This window comes from Dichotomopilus funicola, assembly GCF_033296635.1.
Source record: "Dichotomopilus funicola strain CBS 141.50 unplaced genomic scaffold C8A04scaffold_33, whole genome shotgun sequence".
NCBI lineage: Eukaryota > Fungi > Ascomycota > Sordariomycetes > Sordariales > Chaetomiaceae > Dichotomopilus > Dichotomopilus funicola.
The window spans coordinates 207,991-227,665 of record NW_026944054.1 but is presented as its reverse complement, the minus strand read 5'-3'; the positions used below and the strand labels follow the sequence as shown (position 1 = coordinate 227,665).

Here is a 19,675-nt window from a genome sequence, read left to right as displayed (position 1 = left end):
CTAGCACTTCGAGGTCACAAAGTCATTGATCCTGTCTGTTCTTTTTGTCGGTCATGGCTTTCCAATGTCTCTCTTGTCTTAGGTTGGGTACCTAAGCTCCGAGAGCTTCTGGTGGGGTTTGGCAAACAAACAAATGGGAAACAATTGGTGGGACGTGGCATGGTGGGGGGTGGGGCCTCCTTGTTCTCGCCCTAGGACACCGCTTCTTCATGTGTGGCACTCCCATCCGTTTGATCCCTAGCTTGGTCGTGACAAAAAAACACCCGTGCTCCGTTTGGTTTGGTTTTCGTTCCTTATTCTTCTGCACTTGTTTGTTCCGTACTTTTTTCCCAATTGCGCACAAATGGGCAGCCGTGACTGCGACTACTTTCCGCCCCCATTGTTTTGCCCGGCGCTTCACTTTGCGCTCGATTTTGGTATGGAAGTATTCCACATGCATCGGAGATCATGTTCCCCTGGCTCATGCAGTTCAGACTAACCCGTACCCGCCACATTAGCATGCACGATCAACCACACCTGCTGCGATGCTTAGCGACCAAGCAATTGAGCAGGCTGCGGCCAAGCTCGCCGCCTACCAAAGAAACGACGCCCTGTCCCAACTTCTCGAGGAATATGCAGTTTTAATCGACAATTACAAGCGACTCAAGAGCGACTATGAGGAGGAACGTGACTCGCGGGAAAAGTACAAGCAGATGGCCAAAGACCAAGAACGCAACCCCTTCGTGTTAGTTCTTGTGGACGGTGATGGTTACCTTTTCAACGACACCTACTTGTCCCAGCGTTCGGAGGGCGGCGGACCCGCAGCACAGGCACTTAATGATGAGATTAAGGCTAGTTTGCGGCGCAAAGGTCTTGAGCATTGCGAGGTGATGATTCGCATCTACGCGAACGTCTTTGGCTTGTCCAAGGTACTTTCCAAGACAGGCGTCGTCGGCGCCGATAGCCGGTCAATGGCCCCTTTCATCGCTGGCTTCAACAAGTCGTACGGCCTTACTGAGTTTATTGACGCCGGCCAACTCAAGGAGAATGCCGACTTCAAGCTCCGCGCCATGCTGCGCCTCTACGCCGACAACAGCCAATGCAAGCACATCTACTTCGCTGCCTGCCACGATGTCGGCTACATCTCCGAGCTGACGCCCTACATGGGCCATAGCTCCAAGTTTACGCTAATCGATACCCCAAGTGTCCGCTTTCACGATGAGTTCCACAAGCTGGGAATGGGTATCGAGGAGTTCCGCAGTGTCTTCCGGCACGCTCCGCTCGATAGCTCCGCGGCATACCGCTCTGTTAGTAACGGGTCGAACGCGAGTCCTGTTAAGCCGGTCTCAGGGCCTGGCCGGCCTGCCTCTCCCATTAAGACGCCATCTGCTGTGCCTCCAACACACAAGGATGAGCAAAAAACCACCAATTGCCTGTTCTATTCGTTAGGCAAATGCCGCTATGGCAAAACTTGCAAATTACTGCATGTCAACCCACCCGGCGATCCTAAAACCAACAACAGCCATCAACACTCAGACACGTCCTCCCCACCGAGTCCGTCGGCAGCTAAACACAATCCATCACTTTCCCCCGACACCCACCCGTCTCATCTCCCACAAGTCTCGAGCATCCCTCGCGGCCAAGTCATGGTCAACGTGAATAACCACCGGCTCGACCCATTACTCCGCCCCGTCAAACCAGAACTCGTCACCCGCCTGAAGAGCCGTATTGACAAGCGCCGCGTCTGCAACAGCTTTCAGCTTCGGCGAGCCTGCGATGCCGGCGACAACTGCGAGTACGACCACGAGCCAATCGAGCCGGAACTGCTACCTGCCCTCTGGCAGCTTGCGCGCTCGCAGCCCTGCGTGCGGCGTGGTGGCTGTCGTGCTAGCGGCTGCGTCAACGGACATGTCTGCCAGAACACCGACTGCAAGCACCGCGGTGGGAAGTCCTATTGCCGCCTCCCGTTTCTGGCACACCTGGAACCATTCGTCGACGTGCGTTTTATTCCAGGTGCGCCGAAGCCGGTTCGCAAGGGCATCGATACAGGCAGTGTCGAGGGGAGCAGCAGCTCGGGTCTCTAGGCTGCTCTAAAAGAGTCTGGAGTGCGAGCACGTTTGTGCTCCGATATTATTGTGATATGCAGCATGGCCTCGGGCGTTAGGATCATATCGCCGTCTCCATTTAACCGCATACATCACAGGTTGGCGATTACGAGCCGGCGTTCTTTGAACCAACCTCCGCAACGATAAGTCAACGTCTCGGAGGGAACAGCAGCCACATGCATATTTTTAAACTCTAACGACCGCGGCATTGTTTGGCCACGGTCCCAGACAGCTTATCTAGGTCTCCCATGTGGGCAGGTATTCTGCATATTCATGACCCCGAATCTTGATATATGACTGAGTCATTCCACATCGTTCGAGTTTGTTTAGGAAAGGATATCACAGGGGGGGATATCTAAACAAAACCATGTATTCCTTTAACTTGTAACTAGATATCTAGTGTTGTAGCCCAGCGCCTGCGAGTCTATCTGTACGGCCTGTTGGATTGTAAAGACTTTAAAAGGTGTGTAGCTCAAATAAAAGCAGTCATGAAACGCGAGCTCGTACAGTACCCAATCTGAGATTGAAGCGACACGGCTCTTGATCCCCTGCCTCTGTGTCTCAATACATACACATACAATACAGCCGCGACCACAAAAAAAGAAAAGGAGGTCCCGATTCCCATCCCGCTCAAGTTACACAAGCTTTTCAAGCCCCTGCCCTATTTTCCTACCCACTTTCCTTTTTCTCTCCAGCCCGATGGTAAAAACGCGCTCTGGTTGGCTGTGGTGAACCAACAGCACCAACACCAAAAATATTTCGCGAGCCGCACCCCTGCCCAAAACTCGGGCCGAGACCGGACCCACTTAGTCCCCACTCCGGCCCCACCCGCCGGCCGACCGGGCAAGACGGCCGGAGACCGGCCGTCGGCGAACCACGTTGGGGGCAAGATTGGTTAACTGCTGGTTCAAGGTTGCCCGTTTTGCTGGCGGGAGGCTGTTTCAGGGCCGTCCAGTGTATGCAGCCATGAGACGAGACTGAGTTCAACAACCGCATACAGACTACACCCGCTCCGGCTATCAGGCCCGGGCATGGTTCAGGGGCTTCGGCCGAGGAGTGATTGTTTCTCTTTGGGGCCAAATTCACAAAATTGACCTCTACATTGTAAAATGTCAACACCTTGGCGGCATTTCTTGATGCGATCGCCAAGATCTCTGATGTCTATATAATGTGGTTGAGATTGGGCTAACCCATTCATCTTGCTCTCCTCATCAAACCGTCCATCATCTCCATCACGCTCAATATCGCCTCGCTTAGTTCACAACTACTATTTCCTTTTCCAACTCCAACTTCACTATCAATCTCACCTGCTCCAACCTTGCCCATCTCCTCGCCCTCAACACAATGCAGCTCATCGCACGCTCCCTCCTCTTCCTCCTGCCCCTCGCGGCCGCCCACACCAACACGGCGTCCACCACCTCCACCAACCCCTCCACCGTCCCAACCAACAAATACGCCGCCCGCGGTTTCACCGACAAAGTCAAAGGCGCCTTCGGCGACCCCGTGGCCCTCGCCAAGGACCTTCCCCCCTGCATGGTCGACTGCATGTACCCCATCGCCATCGCCATCCGTCTCTCCGACGCGGAAGCTTGCTCCGGCAAGAACACCACCATCTTCGACTGCCTCTGCATAAAGCCCAAAGAAGGGGACGCTAAACCTGGCTGGCTGTGGGCCAACACCACCCAGGCGTGTCTGGCCGATACTAAATCGGCCCAGTCGTCGAAGTCGGATCCGCTCAAAAGTTGCACGGAGAAGGATTATGACGAGGGTAAGGTGTTAGATCTGTGTGATGCGGTGATGGGGGAGTCGATGGACAAACAGAATGAGACGTGGGTGGCGTTTGTGGACAACGTGGAGGCGGTTAAGAAGGGTAACGTGAAGCAGGATTCGGAGGGTGGGGTGGGGGACGGTAAGGTTAGCGGCGCTGTGTCCGCTGTCCCGGTCCCTGGTGCGCTTGGAAGGGTCGTGGGGCTTTTCCTTGTTGCTGGATTAGGTTATACCATGGGGTTGATTTGACGCGGGTGGGGGAATAAGGTCGGGGGTCGCAGGGAAGCCGGTTGACAAGCGGTTATTTTCATATGTTATGTGTTCTAGCTACAGCCTTGGTGTTAATAGACTTGCTTTTGACTGTCAGAATCGTGGCGTGCATATATTACCTACCTCTTAGGTGAAGTACGAATGTAGACGGAAGACCCCGAAACCTTCAGCCAGGTGGCGTTATGCAATCCGGAGAGTATCTCCCCACTGTAAACAGCTCCCAGGCTCGACCGATCTCGTTGATCAAGAGCTCATCGACGCCCATATGACATACCCAAGCCACACTGGGCCATCATATCGATACCCACGAGTATCAGAAATTGATTTGTTCAACTGAGAAAGATACGTCAACGCGACGTCGAAGGAACCTCTCTAAGAGGGCCTGCGGTGTTGTTGGGAGGTTCATGGGATCGTCGTCATGCAACAAGCATATAATTATGTTGATCCCAAAACACACTGATGTGATGGAATTTATAACGTCAACGAATTTCATCATTCGTTCTTTTAGTTTTCTTGACTTGAACATGATTCTCGCACTCCTAGGGTAATTAATCAATTAATTACAATACGTTTTGCCTACAAAATAAATACAACCAACACGTAAAGAACAAATGGTATCTTTCCCAACCAAACGCCAACAACGCCAACAACGCCTTCCGTTTCATCAAGCCATCTTTAAAAATCATACACTATTACTATATCGCGCATCATACCCGTGATTTCCCAAGGACATGCCCGATATCTCCCCCCCTTGCTGGTTCTCTGGAAGAATGTTCACCGGGACGATCCTACCGCCCGGTTGAATGTAGTAAGCAGTAATTGGCTCCTCCATCCGTGAGATCGTTGGATGGGTCCCCCCGACAAGGTTCTGCTCTTGAGGGGCCATGGGCATTGTACTTGGCACTGTGTAGGTGTGGGTAGCCGGGAATGCTTCTGGGTACACAGTTTCTTGTTCAACTTCCGGGTGCGCATACCCATTGTAGCTAACAGCGCCGGGAGGGTTGTTCCAGTCCTGCGAGGCTGTTGGCGATGGCCCAGCCTTTATCACCGGGCGGCTAGGGTTCTGAGACCCGCGAAGTGTGTAGTTGGACTCCAACGACTTATCCATGCTGTGGCGCTTGATGATGAGGCTTATGAAAAAGGAGGCGATGGCGGCGCTAGTAAGCGCCCAATAAACTCCGTGAAATCCAGCAATGTCTAGCTAAGTCAGTACGGAATTCCTCGAAACATATTATGGGCCGGACTCACAAGCTAGAATAGCTCCAGTTCTGACTGGATCCGTCGGCGATAGGGCCGCCATCACCTGAACGAAAGCCTCGGAGTTGTGGGAAATTTCCTCAGGCAGCCCCAGCTCATGAAGCTTGCTGCTCATGACATTTTGGAACACGGTACCACCAACGGCCACGCCAAGCGACATTCCCAACGTTCTCATGAAGGCGTACATGGCAGCGGCCCGAGCGGCATCTTCAACTCGGCTAACGGCCTGAACTCCGATATTGACGCTGGTGAGAACCATGCCATTACCAATACCGAAAACGGCAAATATGACAGCCCAGATACGAGTTGGGGTGCTTTCATCAAGGAGGACCAACAAGCCGCCAGACACGGCTGTGATAGCCCAACCCATCCAGATGGCCCATCGGTACCGACCAATCCGAGTGGTGATCAACGAGATAACGATGCTTCCGGGGAGAAGGAAGAACGTAATCGGAAAAATATTCAGACCAGTTATCGTGGGCGACGCGAACTTAATAGCCGTGAAATAGAAGGGAAGGTAATAAAGAGCACAGAAAAGCTGTCATCAACGTGTTAGTTGATTAGTTTTGTCAACGTGGAACAGTAGGATACATACAATAAAACCTTGGAACAAGGCGCAGGAATATGTGGCAATAGCCGAGGCTGAGTGAAACAGTGAAGGTCGAAGGAACGGCTCTTGTGCGCCGTATATTTCCCAGAAAATGGCGATGACGATACTAACAACGCCGACCACCATGGGGGCGATTGTCGCGGCGCTGTTCCACGCATACTGCACACCGGCCCACGATATTCCGATCAGAAAGCTAGTGAGACCACCGATGAAGAAGAAACCCCCGATCCAATCGACACGGCCGAGCTTGGATACTAGGGAGGACTTGGCCGTTGAAAGTTTGACGTAGATGGGGACGAGGACGAGGCCGATGGCACAGAAAGGCAGCTGTGAAACGCCGGTTAATTGTCCGCCGCATGGTGCAACACCATGTACCCCGAGGCATACTTACATTGATGTAAAAGCACCAGCCCCACGTCGCATGCTCAACAAACAACCCACCCACAAACGGCCCTAGGACACTACCCAATGCCCAAGCCGCCATGACCAGCGAAAAGTACTTGGGCCGCTGCCGCAACGGGACAATATCCGCGAAGATGACCTGGCCCATCGTGATGATGCCGCCGCCTCCAATGCCCTGGATGGACCGACCAACAAAGAGGACGGCAAAGGTCTTGGCGACCGGGGCGCAAATAATCGTGCCGAGGGTGAAGAGGACGATGGAAACAAGGAGCATCTCCTTGCGACCAAATATATCGGACAGGGCAGCAATGAAGGGTTGGCACACGGCACAAGTGAGTAGGTACGAGGTACCGGCCCAGAAGGCGTCAGTCGCGGTGCCTTGAAGATCAACAGCCAGAGTCTGGAGTGGAAGTTTGTCAGTGATTATTGCTTGACCCTCTCTTCTTTGGGAGAACATACTGGAAGAACAGAAACAAGAATCGTCGCATCAAGTGCTACCATGAGAGAGATGACGGCAAGCGTGAGCATGACAGCGTACTCCTGCTTCCCAGGCTTCCACTCTGGTTCCTGTACCAGTCCCTTTTCCATGTTGGATGAGTGGCTTTCCCCAGAGCCGATGGAGGTTGAGCTGTGGCTTCCTTCCATAATGGCAGAATACATGGCCTGATTGTGGGTAATTGGGTTTGTTTGGGAAGGGTCCATTTTGCTTGATTCGCCGGGGCAGGAGCCACCGAGTTGAAAACTTGAGACCGAGCTGACTGCTGGAGTGGGAAAGCAAGCAGCAAGTAATTAAGTCTTCACCAGAGGAAGGAACGACTACGAGATGAAATGCGGGAAGCTTTTCACTGTAGTCTTCAACGTCCCAACCTCATGGAAGGTTTCAGATGTGTAAAGAGAATAAGGGAGAAAAGTCGGAGGGCAGGCTTTTCGTGCCTCTTGAATCTTAGGGAAATCAGATGCTACGGGTGACGGCCATCCATACTTAACGATCTGCCCGGTAGTGTCGGTACTCGGTACCCACTAGTTATTCGCTTAGAGTCTTAGAACATCACCGGTTGCACGACGAACAGTATCCAATCACTTGTTGGCCAAGCTATGGGGGCGAGCGATGTGCCTGACGGGCCGCGGACTGGGCCCCGGTCTGCATCACGACGGATCCTGACCTCCGAGGTGGGCGACTTTCACATTCCTGCGCCGCGCTCCATGGCGGCATGGTCCCCATCGGACTATCGCCAAGTCCACCATTGCTGCGTTCAGCTGACAGCAAGTTCTCTTGCGAACAGTAAACATGGTCAATACGTGCAGTTTCTCGGGCAAAGGAATTCTTGTGGGGCATTGAGGCGCGGAACCCTTGTCCCGCCCTATTAGTGGATTCCGACCAGTGTGAGCGGGCGATGTTTGACAAATCAGGCAGCGAGTGAACACACCCTCAATGTTCGTTGGGTACCTCGTAAAATGACCCCACCTCTTGGACTTTCGGACCATCCATTTTGGCAGACGATGTTACCCACCGCGCTTATCGTGTCTAATAATTGGTCCTGGTGCAACTCGTTGCGTCTGCATTAGTCCAACTTTTCACAGTCCTTCCACTGCATAGCCACTCATGTATCACCAGCGGGGTGACGATGTGGTCTGCCACACCACGGAAAGACGGAAACACTGGGAGCTTCACCGGTGTTTTGGTGTGTTCAAGATGCTCGCTCCGCCTAGCACACCCACTTTGGTGCGTGCGGGTCTTGGCAGTTTGCACAAGTGCGTATTGAATAAACAACATGTATTCGGTGTTGTAAACACAACGTTACAAACAAGGGTCATTGCACTGCCAGTTACGCTGTTTCATGAACCATTTGTGCCAATGGAAGGGAGCTGCAAAATTCGGAGGTACCGAGCACACGTCAAGTGTTGCGGCACAACGATCCCCGAGTTGCGCATAGGAAGGTCAGATTAGTGTTATTGAGCCTTAAAGAGCGCAGCTTTTTTGTCCTGATCTAAAAAGACGGCATGGCAAAGCCCTACATTTGAAATTCATCTCGTTACTTCTAGCTTTAGGTCAAGGACTTGAGAAACAACACGAGCAATAGTGTTGTGGAGTTACAAATTTCAACTTCTCACCTTAGCTGGGTTTTTTTTAAACCCGCGGCGCTCAAATGCCCAACGAGGTCAGACAAGCATGGCATCCGTATTTGTGGGCGATGTCGGGCCCATTTGCGTATTTGGACGTATTGCCCTTCTTCTGACGAGCTCCGATACAGAGTAAGCGCTGTAAGCGGCACATCTGAAGGAGCGACGGGTCGGCTTGCCCAAAACGGGTCACCCCCCGCGCTGATTAGCCGCCGCTGAGCTGCGGATGTGGTGTGAAGCTCGGTCCCTCAGCCCCCACCTGCCGAACTAGGAATCCAGGAATCCATGCTGCTTCTCTGCATCGATCGGAAGCCGCAAGGAAACGATGTCTCGATAAGGAATCGGTGATTCCAGGGAATCATTGGATGACGGGTATTTCCGATTTTAGCGTTTTCGATGAGTGAGATCGGGTTATTATGGAGCCTCTAAATCTAGGCTACGAGAAATATAACTAGGGCGAAATCCCCACTCGAGAATCTCACTTCCGCCGAAACGCGGAACTAGCTAGAAAACACGTGGGGCGAACGGCCGAATTCTCTTGTGTCCCTTCCCGCAGAGAACGCACCCCACCACACCACACCACACCCACACCAATGCGGGAATGCCAGACTGAGTTCTTAGCTCCGCGGATACGGCCGCCCGGCATTGGGCTGCGCCATCCCGCACCGTCAATTTGTTCGATGAGTTCCATGGATACGCCTCATAGCCACAGTCTCCGTCCGACCTCTGCGCATCGTGGTTGGTGCGAAGATTGGGCTGAATTAGCTGAAAGGAATCAAGGTCACCTTGCGCTGTAACCACCCTCGAAACACCATCTTTGAATGTCCCGTGCAGGAAAGAAGGAAGAGCGGATGCCCAGACCGGGAAAAAGGTGATGAAAGAGGGGAAACGCGTGCGATGGGGTCCTTGATGCCGCGTTGCCACCGAGGGTGTTCATGTTGGTGACAGACTGGGCTGATTGCGACGGGACTTACTCCGTCGCTGGGCCGTTGAGTACGGCGGGGTTAAACGGCGATTGTTCGGAAATTGCAGCTGATGCCAAGCTTTACGATCCCAGCATCGTGAAACTTTCAAGCCACCCCCAGGACCGTTGTATCTTACATTTGGCTCCTTCTGTATGACCACAGCGTAAAGATGGCCTGTGAGAGGCTCTATTACTTTACAATCCCATCAAGTTTGATCAAAGGAGCGATTCAACAAGGAACCGGATAACGTAACTGACAAGTAAATAAAGAACGTGGCTGAGATACGGTAGACCATGTGATGAAGACCGGAATTGTGTCGATACCGGTGACATTACCTCCGCAAACGGAATGCACAGCGGTAAAAACAACGGTATCCGTATGTCGCTTAATCATTGGACATGCGGCGTTAAAGACCGCCGTATTCCACATCGGCGTTCCCTGGCTTGGGGTCTGTGATGTGATAAGCGCCTCTAAGGTCGCCCCACGGGAACGATCACGGGTGGGTGCAAACAAATTGGGCTGGGCCAACCCCCTCGCGAGACACCCGCTTGTATATTTGGAGGCATGTCATCCCAGGCTATTTGCCGACTAACTACGCCTGCGACCTTCACGCCGACTCATCACTGCACTTACAGCCATGGGCAAACCAACCTCGAGCTTCTCAATTCCCGGCTTCATCCGCCTGGGGCCATCTGTCTACCTCCAAGAACCCCACCTCAACTCTGGCACCAACATCTATCACACAAACCAAACCCCTACATTCCCGAGCGTCCCTCTTCACCAACACCCGCCTAGCCCGACATCAACATACCATGCCAGAACCAACAGTAGTAGCACTCACTCCAGCGAGGTCACTTCACCAGATGTCATCATCCTTACCTCCTGGACTGGCGCTAGTGCTAAACACGTCGCCAAGTACACCAATGAGTACAACGCGCTGTACCCTGGCGTCCCTATCTTGCTCATCACCACCATGGTCGCCGATTTCTTTCTTCACTCCACCGCCCACAAGCTCGCTTCACTAAAGCCGGCTGTTGATTATCTCTTGTCATGGCGGTCAGGCTACGACGCGGCCGAAGAGGCGGAAGACCCCCTACAATACTTCTATCCCACCTACGCGCCGACATGGTCGACGTCGGCGTCAGCCATGTCGTCTGCGTCCTCGGTCCTGTCCAGACCATATTCTTCTCGGTCCGTATCTACCACGGCAACAGCGGCTATCCCTTCCTTCACCACTGCCACAGAACGACAGAGGAACCCAAGACAAGGACACAGACAACCCCCCTCCGTTCTCTTACACGCCTTCTCCGAAGGCGGCGCCCATAAGGCAGTCCTCCTAGCCCGCGCATATCGGGCCGCTGCTACAGCCGCTGCACAAAGCAAAGGCGAGAACGGTGATGGCAGTGGCGTCCCAAAGATACCCGTACGCGCCTTGCTCCTCGATTCCACCCCTGGTACACCCTCCTTCGCCAGGATGACTACAGCCTTTGCACGGGCTATGCCGGGATATTCGCCCGGCGGCTCGTCCGGGAAAAGAACACGTTCTGGAGTCGGCGACGGAACATCGGGCGGGACAAACGAAGTGCAAGAGAAAGACGTACGTAGTGGCAAGGCTAATCTCCTCGCACGTGGCCTTGCACATGGCGTCGTCGGCGTCGTTTGGATCGGCTTGCATGTACGGGGTCAGTACGGCGAGAACGATATTGTCTCGGAGACCAGGAAGGCGCTGAATGACGGGGAGTTGTGGGATTTTTCGGGGGAACAGTGGAACATGGATGGGACAGACAACGGTGGGTTGGTTCGGACTTACCTCTTCGGCGAGGAAGACGACGTTGTATGGTGGAGGGACGTGCATGAACACGGCGTGGAGAGTTCGAAACAGGGAAATACGGCAGGAGGGGGCGGACTGGGGAGTCTGATGGTGCGGTTTAAGCGGACAGAACATTGTGCGCACGCGAGGGTGAACGGGGAGGTGTATTGGGGGGCTGTGAGGCGGACATGGGAGATGAGGGCCGACGGCGGGATGGGGCTGCGGATGGGGTTGGGGAGGAGGTTGAGTTTGGATTCCTTATGCTTTGACGACGAGGGGTCGCAGTGAAGGCATGATCGGAGCTGGGAGAGTAGTTGGGCTTGGGTAACTAGGGGTGGGCAATCTGTAACCTATGTTATTTACTCGCAATGTCAGCCAGCAGATACAAGGAACCAGTCTGCGTAGCATGTGGCTACCACGTCCGTCCATTAGGCTGGTCCAGCGACTGGATCTTACCTTGTCTCGGCATTAGCAACTGTCTTGGCCGGGTCCCGCTGTGGTTCCAAGTGATCCATCCCCACGCTTCGACGGGAGTGTAAACGACATGTAGAGTGCCTGCAATGACCTTGTTGTCTATACAGCCCAATGGGTTCTCGGCCCTACCCATGGAAAAATAACGCACACATAAAACCTGGCGAGTCCAGTCGGCTCCAGCCAATTCATGTACAAATGGCAACCAACTCCAGTAAAAAAATGCAGTCCTGTCGCGCACACCCAAAAACCACACATGTTCCGTCCTCGTAAACCCATGCCCAATCATTATTGTTCATTTAGCGCATCATAAGGCTCTCAATGCTCATGTATTCCTTGTAAAACCATTGTCTCGTTCATTCATCCTCCACTGTCGCTTTCCTCGGCTGACTGCTTTCCCGCTGAGACCGGGTAGGGTTGTGACTTGGCGGATACGAGCCTTTGTCGCCGGACTGAGAGGAAAGCTCATCAAAAGGCGCAAGGTGGCTGTCGTGGAGATGCCCTGGTGGTGGATATTTGGGTTCGGAGCCCGTTTGGAGGGGCTCACGAGAACGTCGGCCAAACCCGACCGGCGAACCGTTGCTGCTTGAGGTGGTCCCTTCTTTCCGCCCCGCTCCCACTGCCGGAACTTCATCCAGTCCGTAGTCGGCCATTTGGAAGCGGTCTTCCATATCCTCGCTCTTCTCCCGCCGCTTGCGCCGGAGGTGGAAGTACAGGAGGAGGCTTCCTGTGACGACGAGGACGAGACCACTATAAAAAGTTGTATTAGTGAGGTTATCCATGGGTTTAATCAGTAACAAAAGGGCGATTCTAAAACATACAGCACAACGCCAACGATAATCCAAGTGATTTGCTGCGACGAGATCCAAGGTCTTGCACAGAGGTCAACGTCAGGTTGTGGGTGGCAGTCCTTGTCCTGGCGCTTGGCAAGGAGTCCGACTGTCCGCTTGAGGGTGCTTGTAAATGACCCAATTGGCGTAACGGGCACGCCTACCCGTGGTTTCGGAAAGACGGCCATTGCGTCGGGTATTTGAACGGTGCTTGGCTTGCAAAATTGAGGTCGGTCGCTGTCTTAATTGGGGCGTTTGAAGGCTCTAATCGGGTTTCTTTTGGTAAAAGTAATGGTCCCTCCAACTCGCGTTCCATGGACTTCGTCAAGTTTGCTTATGGTAGGCGTCTTAAGTCAAACTTGTGTTGGCCAACGATGTGACCCGAATCACACTGCGGCGCCAATCGCCGATACAACGGCAGGGTCGATCGTGGGGGCGGGAGGGATCAACGCCCACAATCTGCGCCGCTGCGCTGTCGTGTGCTGCCGTCTCGTGGAGGTGTGTTAACGCTGTGGGGAAGTCGAGAGGGCCGCTGTAACTGATGGGGATGTGGTTGGTTTTCTTATGAATCGCAATTAGGGAAAAACCCCTTCGGTGTGACCGATCCTGGGTTTTGTTCTTAAAAGATTTTTTCTGGAAACGCGCAAGAAGTTGTTATCGAACGGGCCGACACCGAACAGCGAGGTGTCTACCCATAAAAAAACCAGAATCGGAGATCCAGGCGGGTGACGTCGTTGAAAGGCCCACTTCCCAGCCGGTCAGGGGTATCGAACGGGCCATCGTCTCAAGGGACATTTGCTAAATCGCCAGCCAACGAGGACCGCCGATTGCCTGACTGTGGAATCAGACGGCACCGGAATCCCGAGCAGAGCGATCCTGTAATTGCAACGTTCCGCGGATGATTGGAGCAGGATGTCACCAACGTTGTTTCCTGTTTCATGCTGACAGGAACCTGAGTGGCCGGCAACATGACACACGACGCAATTGCCGCAAAAGCAAGGCCGTTCGCGCGCTCTGGACGTTTTCGCCTCGAGCCCGTCGGTGTACGAATGCTTCTGACGGTCGTTACACCTATAGAGACAGAACAGACCGATTTCAAGGGGGCACCTGGGAAAATGAGGTAGTTGCAATCGGGATTAGCACGCCACTGCCTGTATCTGCGACTTGGTTCTCGGGAACGGCGCCCCTACGTCATGCGTGATTTGTAACGGTTGAGAAACTCTCGATCATATCGATCCACAGCATAACTTTATTAATTTGAGCCTCCGAAGCTCAAATATTGGACCAATTAGCGTCCCATTAGCCGGGGACATCGCCCGGGAAGCAACCGCCAATGGTTTTGCTATTTATGGCGAGGAAGTCGGCCTGGATGCATAGAAAGAACCTCCCTCGCTGAGGCCGAAGCTAAGAGCGGCAGACTAAAACAGATAGCTTAAGTCTAACCATTAACATTCGATGACATCGTAATAGATTTTGATTGATCTACTTTGTTCCGTCTTTTATTCATTTTTTTGGTATATTCTTTTTAGTCCTTTTTCCCTTTTGTAAGAAAGTTAGTTATTCAGGGATTTGGGCTGCCGCCTTTTTCGGCCACTGCGAGCACATTAATGGACATGTGGAGGAAAACCTAGGCCATTGATACGGTCGGGTCAATTCGTTAACTACCTGGGTAAACGCTGAAACCCGCTTGACCGCCTTCACTCGATGCTTCTCGGCTGCTGAGAATGTTGAGCTTGGCAGGGGAACGAAAAGGCATGCGGGGTGTCTGCAATGGGCAGGTGGGGGAGTCCACTTTGGGCCTCCCACATGGATCTTGACCTTAAGGCTCTCCTGCGTATTGTCGGGTGTGAGGCGTGGGATGGATGAAGGCAATGTAAACAGAGGGAAGGCCATTATGTAACTTTTCTTGGGAAAACGGGTTAGGGTTAACGTAGAACGTGAAAATACATGCTTGCCAGGGGGACATGGGGAGTATTTAACACTTAGTGTTAGCTTGGGGGCTTCTACCTTTCCTCGTTTTTAGCTGTGTTCCCTCATCCGACGACTTGAAATGTCCATATTGAGGGCCTTTGGTCCGTCTTCTGCCAACCCCCCCATACACTCATACTATGTACACTCGGCAGTGTGGTGCAGTTGATGTGCTGGCACCGCTGGGAAGCGGCTTGCTCCGAAATGGCAGCAATTTGGGCGCCAGTGGTCCGAGCGTCTCCTGCCAGCCTTGCCCGATTTGACCAAGCCCATCCCGTGTTTTTCCTTTGTCCGCCCGCCCTGCTCTCCCTTGGCCGTCCGATCCACCGTTTCATTGGCCGCGGCTTGCAGCTTCGACGACTGACCGACAGAACGCAAAACTCGGAGCGAGGGGTCGATCAGTGCGCAGACAGAAACGCAACTTTTATCTCCGCACCCATCCACCTGCACACGCCGTCAAGAGCTGTCCAACACCGCCAGCGAATATGTCAGGAAACCCAGGCACTCTCCGCGGCGGTCGTAGCCAGGGGCGCGGCTCAATCCCCTTTGCCAACAGCCCCGGCAGCACCCCCGATAGGCATTCGGCGAGCGCGGGGCACTCAGGCCACTCGGCGCACCCGGGGCAGTCGTCCGCCATCCCCCGGCCCGTGCTCGAGAATACACCTACACCCAGCAGCGAGGTGGGCGCCTCGGCTCTCAGCACAAGTCGCCAGAAGCAGTCCAAGAGAGATGAGGTGCGTGCCCGACCATGATCAGAGGAAGAGGCCGAAATGGCGTCCTCTTGGGGCCTGGAGTTTACTCTTTGGATGGTGAAAAATATCACTCACTGACTATGATCGCTTAGGCTATTCGCCGGAAGATGGAGAATGATCTCTCCAAGAAGAAGCACCTGACGAACCGCGCCCGCCAGTCTCGTAAGGCCCCGCCGGGCACCGTTCTCGCCCTCAAACCGAGCCAGGCCCTCCAGATCAAGCCGCAGACCACCGTTGCCGAGGCTGCCCAGTTGATGGCAGCCAAGCGTGAGGACTGCGTGCTGGTTACTGATGACGATGACCGCATTGCCGGTATCTTCACCGCCAAGGATCTTGCGTTCCGTGTTGTGGGCGCAGGACTGAAGCCGACCCACGTTACAATCGCGGACATTATGACCAAGAACCCGCTGTGTGCCCGGACAGATACAAGTGCTACCGATGCGCTGGACCTGATGGTCCGCAAGGGTTTCCGCCATCTCCCTGTTATGGACGAGAACCAAGACATTTCCGGTGTGTTGGATATTACGAAGTGTTTCTACGACGCCATGGAGAAGCTCGAGCGTGCCTACTCTTCCTCGAGGAAGCTTTACGACGCCCTCGAGGGTGTCCAGTCTGAGCTCGGAACCAGCCAACCCCAGCAAATCATCCAATACGTAGAGGCCTTGCGGTCCAAGATGTCCGGCCCTACGTTGGAGTCGGTGCTCAACGGAATGCCGCCCACAACCGTGAGCGTGCGGACTTCGGTCAAGGAAGCGGCACAAATGATGAAGGAGAACCACACCACTGCGGTCTTGGTAACGGACCAGGGCTCTATTACGGGTATTTTCACTAGCAAGGACGTCGTCCTCCGTGTGATTGCCCCGGGCCTCGACCCAGCGACGTGTAGTGTTGTCCGTGTAATGACACCACACCCCGACTTTGCCCCCATGGATATGAGCATCCAGGCGGCCCTGCGCAAGATGCATGGTAAGGCGACATCCTCATCTCCGACCCTGTGATTATGCAGGATGATTAACGGTTTACAGATGGCCACTACCTCAACCTCCCGGTCATGAACGACGGCGGCGAGATCGTCGGTATGGTCGACGTCCTCAAGCTCACATATGCCACGCTAGAGCAGATTAACACTATGGGCACGGGCGACAGTGAAGGCCCCGCGTGGAATAAGTTCTGGCTCTCTCTTGACCACGAAACCGAATCCATGGTTTCTGGAGACGGCTCGCACCATCACACACATCCTACCCGATCGCTGATGTCTCCCGACACCATGCGTAGCGAGCGCCACTTGACAGATAGTGTTGCGCCTGGTGACTCCGCCAGCCATGTCGGTGTCGAATCCCCCCACCATAGCGCTATCGGAATCACTACCCCCGAACTTTCTCCCGCTGAGACCCCATTCCCCTTCAAGTTCAAAGCCCCGAGCGGCCGCGTGCACCGACTCCAAGTGACCGCCGCCCATGGCATGGCTGAGTTTGTCGCCCACGTTACCTCCAAGCTTGGCTCTGAGGTTGACGCCGTCGGTGGTGCTCCCGTCCTTGAGGATGGCGAAGTGTCAGGAGGATATGCTCTCAGCTACCTCGACAACGATGGCGACACCGTGTCTATCACGACCGATGAGGATCTTCTCGAAGCCATCATCCTCGCCCGCCGGAGCCACCGCGACAAGGTGGACCTCTTTGTGCACGATCCTAAAGAACCCCCCGTCGCCCCTGCCCCAGAGCCTGCTGCCCTTCCCACCCCGCCGGTATCCTCCGTTGTCCGTGAGAGGCGCCGGCATGCGCACGATGATGAGGACGAGAGCAACTCAGAGGAAAGTGAGGACTCGGATGACGATGCTTCGTTGCACGGGCGCCGTCATAGGCATGGGCGTTCGCGAACTGGGCATCACCATCACCACCACCAGCAGGCGCAGCAGGAGCTGGTCGCGGGTGTGCCGAATGAGTTGTTGCTTCCAGGCGCGATTGCGGTACTAGCGGTGGTTATTGTGGGCGTGTTTACGCTTTCGAGATTGTCGTCGAACCGATGAGGTTGTTAGTCACCGGGTGCACGACGGGCAGGGATATCTGAGGGCAGGCAACTGGAAAGCTGGAACAAAAGGGATGTTAGTTTGCGTTGGGCTTGAGGAATTACGACGCCTCTTATTTTTCTTCTTAAATAGACCTTCCCAACCCTGTTTCGAGGGAGGCAAGGCTAAAAGCCACCTTCCTGAGTCGTAGATATTTTCTTTTTGTATGGAGGGGTTGTCCTGCCCGAGTTCTTGATTCCATAACCCATCTCATAGCCTGCGCCGTGTTTCTGCATTTATCTGAATGGTTCTGTCAAACAATTGATGGCGACTCCAACATATCCCTCCAGACTTTTACAACTACATTAAAAAAAAGAAATGCATTGTCACCGTCCCCATTGCAACCGTCAACCACGCGATAAATACCAAGCCCACAAGGATGGATGGTGGGGGAGAACAGTAGAAAGGTGGGGCATATCCCAACCTAATATCGCACGGGCCACTTCAACACCAAATTGAGAAAAGTTGCTCGGCCCGCCAATCCTCACCATCGTCTGGACCACATGATTCTAACATTAGTATTCCCGCCATGATTCTCAGGAATTTTGGCGCACGGTATGGTACGTGGACATCTCCAATTTGGAATGCATATTTCCGGCGATTGACACAATTCAGGCCGCCGGGCGCTGGCAGCACCGATCTCCCGACCATGTGTTCGACCGTTATCCCAGTCCATAGCAAGGGCATTCGCAGCGCCAACAACGACAGATACAGCAGCGCCGACCGTCGATGATTCCCTTCAAGGAACCAGCAATAACCATGCATTTACTACCGCCAAGGAAACCTCCCGGCTGGAACGGCTCGCCGAAATCGAAGCCAACTACCACGAGTATGAGCGACAGCGAGCGGTCACCCATAACATCGGCTCCCGTGTCGAGTCCCGCTACCATCCGGACCAGTACCTTCTCGACCCCCCGTCGGACGCGACACTCGAGATGCTGATGGCCGCCCAATGCCACATGGGCCACCACGTATCGCAGTGGAACCCGGGCAACCAGCGCTATATCTACGGCGAACGCGCGGGAATCCATATCATCAGCCTAGAAACGATACAGGCACACCTACGGCGAGCCGCCCGTGTGGTTGAGGAGGTTTCCTACCACGGGGGGTTGGTCCTGATTGCTGGCACGCGCGATGGCCACATGCCGATCGTCGTTCGAGCAGCAGAGCTAGCGGGTGCATGTCACTTGTTCCAACGGTGGACACCGGGTGCGATTACAAATCGGGATGTGATTTTGGCCGGCGCGCCGCTGAAGATTGTGGGCGCGCAAGACCAAGAGATAGAAGGATTCGGGGACCATGTCCGCGACCGCCGGCCGATCGCGCCGGATTTGGTGGTTTGCCTCAACCCGCTGGAGAATGAGGTGTTGTTGCATGAGTGTGGTGTGGCGAACATTCCGACGATTGGGGTCATTGACACCGATGCTGACCCAACTTGGGTGACGTACCAAATCCCAGCTAACGACGATAGGTGAGTCGGGCGCCGCCATATATCCTTCTTTCACTACATTCAACCTCCCCACTTTGACCTGCGCGTACCTTTGTAGCTAACCTACCGATGAGTAGTTTGCGGTCCATCACTCTCCTCGCTGGGGTTCTCGGCCGGGCAGGGCAGCGTGGACAAGCACGGAGACTAGCAAAGGCCCGTGACGGGCTTCTAACCTGGCAAACGCCTTCTGACGTGCAGAAATATATCGATAGCGATGCCCATGAGAAGGCAAGGGCGGCGAGCAAGGCAAAGGCGGCTGCCGAGGAGGCGGGCATATTAGAGGAGAAACCGCTCCAAAGGGAAGACTTCATGACCGACGAGGAGCTTTTGCGGGAGATCACGGGCATGCCGGGACAACCTCCTGAGAAGCTATAAGCCATTGCCGCAGTCACAATCTTGTACCATAGTAAATACCATGAGTTGTATGTTGATGCCAAGACCTGCCGAAAATCGCCCATGTTTAAAGGCATTCCCTGTTGGCTGACTCAGCGACTGCGCCTGTCTCTGTTCCGGACCTCAGGCGCCGATCCATGCCATGGCCAGTCCAGCAAATTTCCTGGCGAATTTCCCCTCCCGGGCACAAATCATCACCACGAACATTTCAGCACAGCAACGAAAACGCACGTTTCCGTCACGTCACCCTGTTAGCCTGTTTCGCACCACTGATTGGTGTGCCTTGCTTGGTTGGGCCACGAACAAGGGGGAAGATTCAGGTACGGGCCACCGAAACAGGCACTTCTTGTTAGACTATCCGAACCTTCTGGGTAGCTTCAAGCGGAGCGGCCCGGCCGGGTTGTCGGCGAAAGTGGGTGTA

At 54.2% G+C, this 19,675-nt stretch overlaps 6 protein-coding genes across 6 annotated transcripts; 4 read left to right on the top strand and 2 right to left on the bottom strand.

The window, feature by feature from the left end:
- Positions 1-524: 524 nt before the first annotated feature.
- C8A04DRAFT_12389 (uncharacterized protein) lies at positions 525-2,063 on the top strand (the record flags this gene model as incomplete). The annotated part of the gene is made up of 1 exon (XM_062777324.1): positions 525-2,063. One exon carries the CDS (start codon positions 525-527, stop codon positions 2,061-2,063), a length of 1,539 nt encoding a protein of 512 aa, XP_062636833.1.
- A 1,365-nt stretch (positions 2,064-3,428) lies between these two features.
- Positions 3,429-4,100, top strand: C8A04DRAFT_28888 (uncharacterized protein; the record flags this gene model as incomplete). The annotated part of the gene is made up of 1 exon (XM_062780813.1): positions 3,429-4,100. The coding sequence occupies one exon, from the start codon at positions 3,429-3,431 to the stop codon at positions 4,098-4,100; it is 672 nt and encodes a 223-aa protein (XP_062636832.1).
- A 703-nt stretch (positions 4,101-4,803) lies between these two features.
- On the bottom strand, positions 4,804-6,978 carry C8A04DRAFT_28887 (major facilitator superfamily domain-containing protein; the record flags this gene model as incomplete). The annotated part of the gene is made up of 5 exons (XM_062780812.1): positions 4,804-5,318; positions 5,370-5,916; positions 5,974-6,315; positions 6,380-6,790; positions 6,850-6,978. 5 exons carry the CDS (start codon positions 6,976-6,978, stop codon positions 4,804-4,806), a joined length of 1,944 nt encoding a protein of 647 aa, XP_062636831.1.
- Positions 6,979-10,113: 3,135 nt separating this feature from the next.
- C8A04DRAFT_12312 (uncharacterized protein) lies at positions 10,114-11,574 on the top strand (the record flags this gene model as incomplete). The annotated part of the gene is made up of 4 exons (XM_062777301.1): positions 10,114-10,532; positions 10,653-11,000; positions 11,082-11,124; positions 11,299-11,574. The coding sequence occupies 4 exons, from the start codon at positions 10,114-10,116 to the stop codon at positions 11,572-11,574; spliced, it is 1,086 nt and encodes a 361-aa protein (XP_062636830.1).
- Positions 11,575-12,113: 539 nt separating this feature from the next.
- On the bottom strand, positions 12,114-12,775 carry C8A04DRAFT_37461 (uncharacterized protein; the record flags this gene model as incomplete). Its single annotated transcript, XM_062783885.1, has 3 exons — positions 12,114-12,507; positions 12,579-12,673; positions 12,752-12,775. 3 exons carry the CDS (start codon positions 12,773-12,775, stop codon positions 12,114-12,116), a joined length of 513 nt encoding a protein of 170 aa, XP_062636829.1.
- Positions 12,776-15,040: 2,265 nt separating this feature from the next.
- On the top strand, positions 15,041-19,236 carry C8A04DRAFT_12308 (uncharacterized protein; the record flags this gene model as incomplete). The annotated part of the gene is made up of 6 exons (XM_062777297.1): positions 15,041-15,289; positions 15,400-16,273; positions 16,333-17,320; positions 17,838-17,932; positions 17,988-18,843; positions 18,939-19,236. 6 exons carry the CDS (start codon positions 15,041-15,043, stop codon positions 19,234-19,236), a joined length of 3,360 nt encoding a protein of 1,119 aa, XP_062636828.1.
- Between the last annotated feature and the right edge of the window lie 439 nt (positions 19,237-19,675).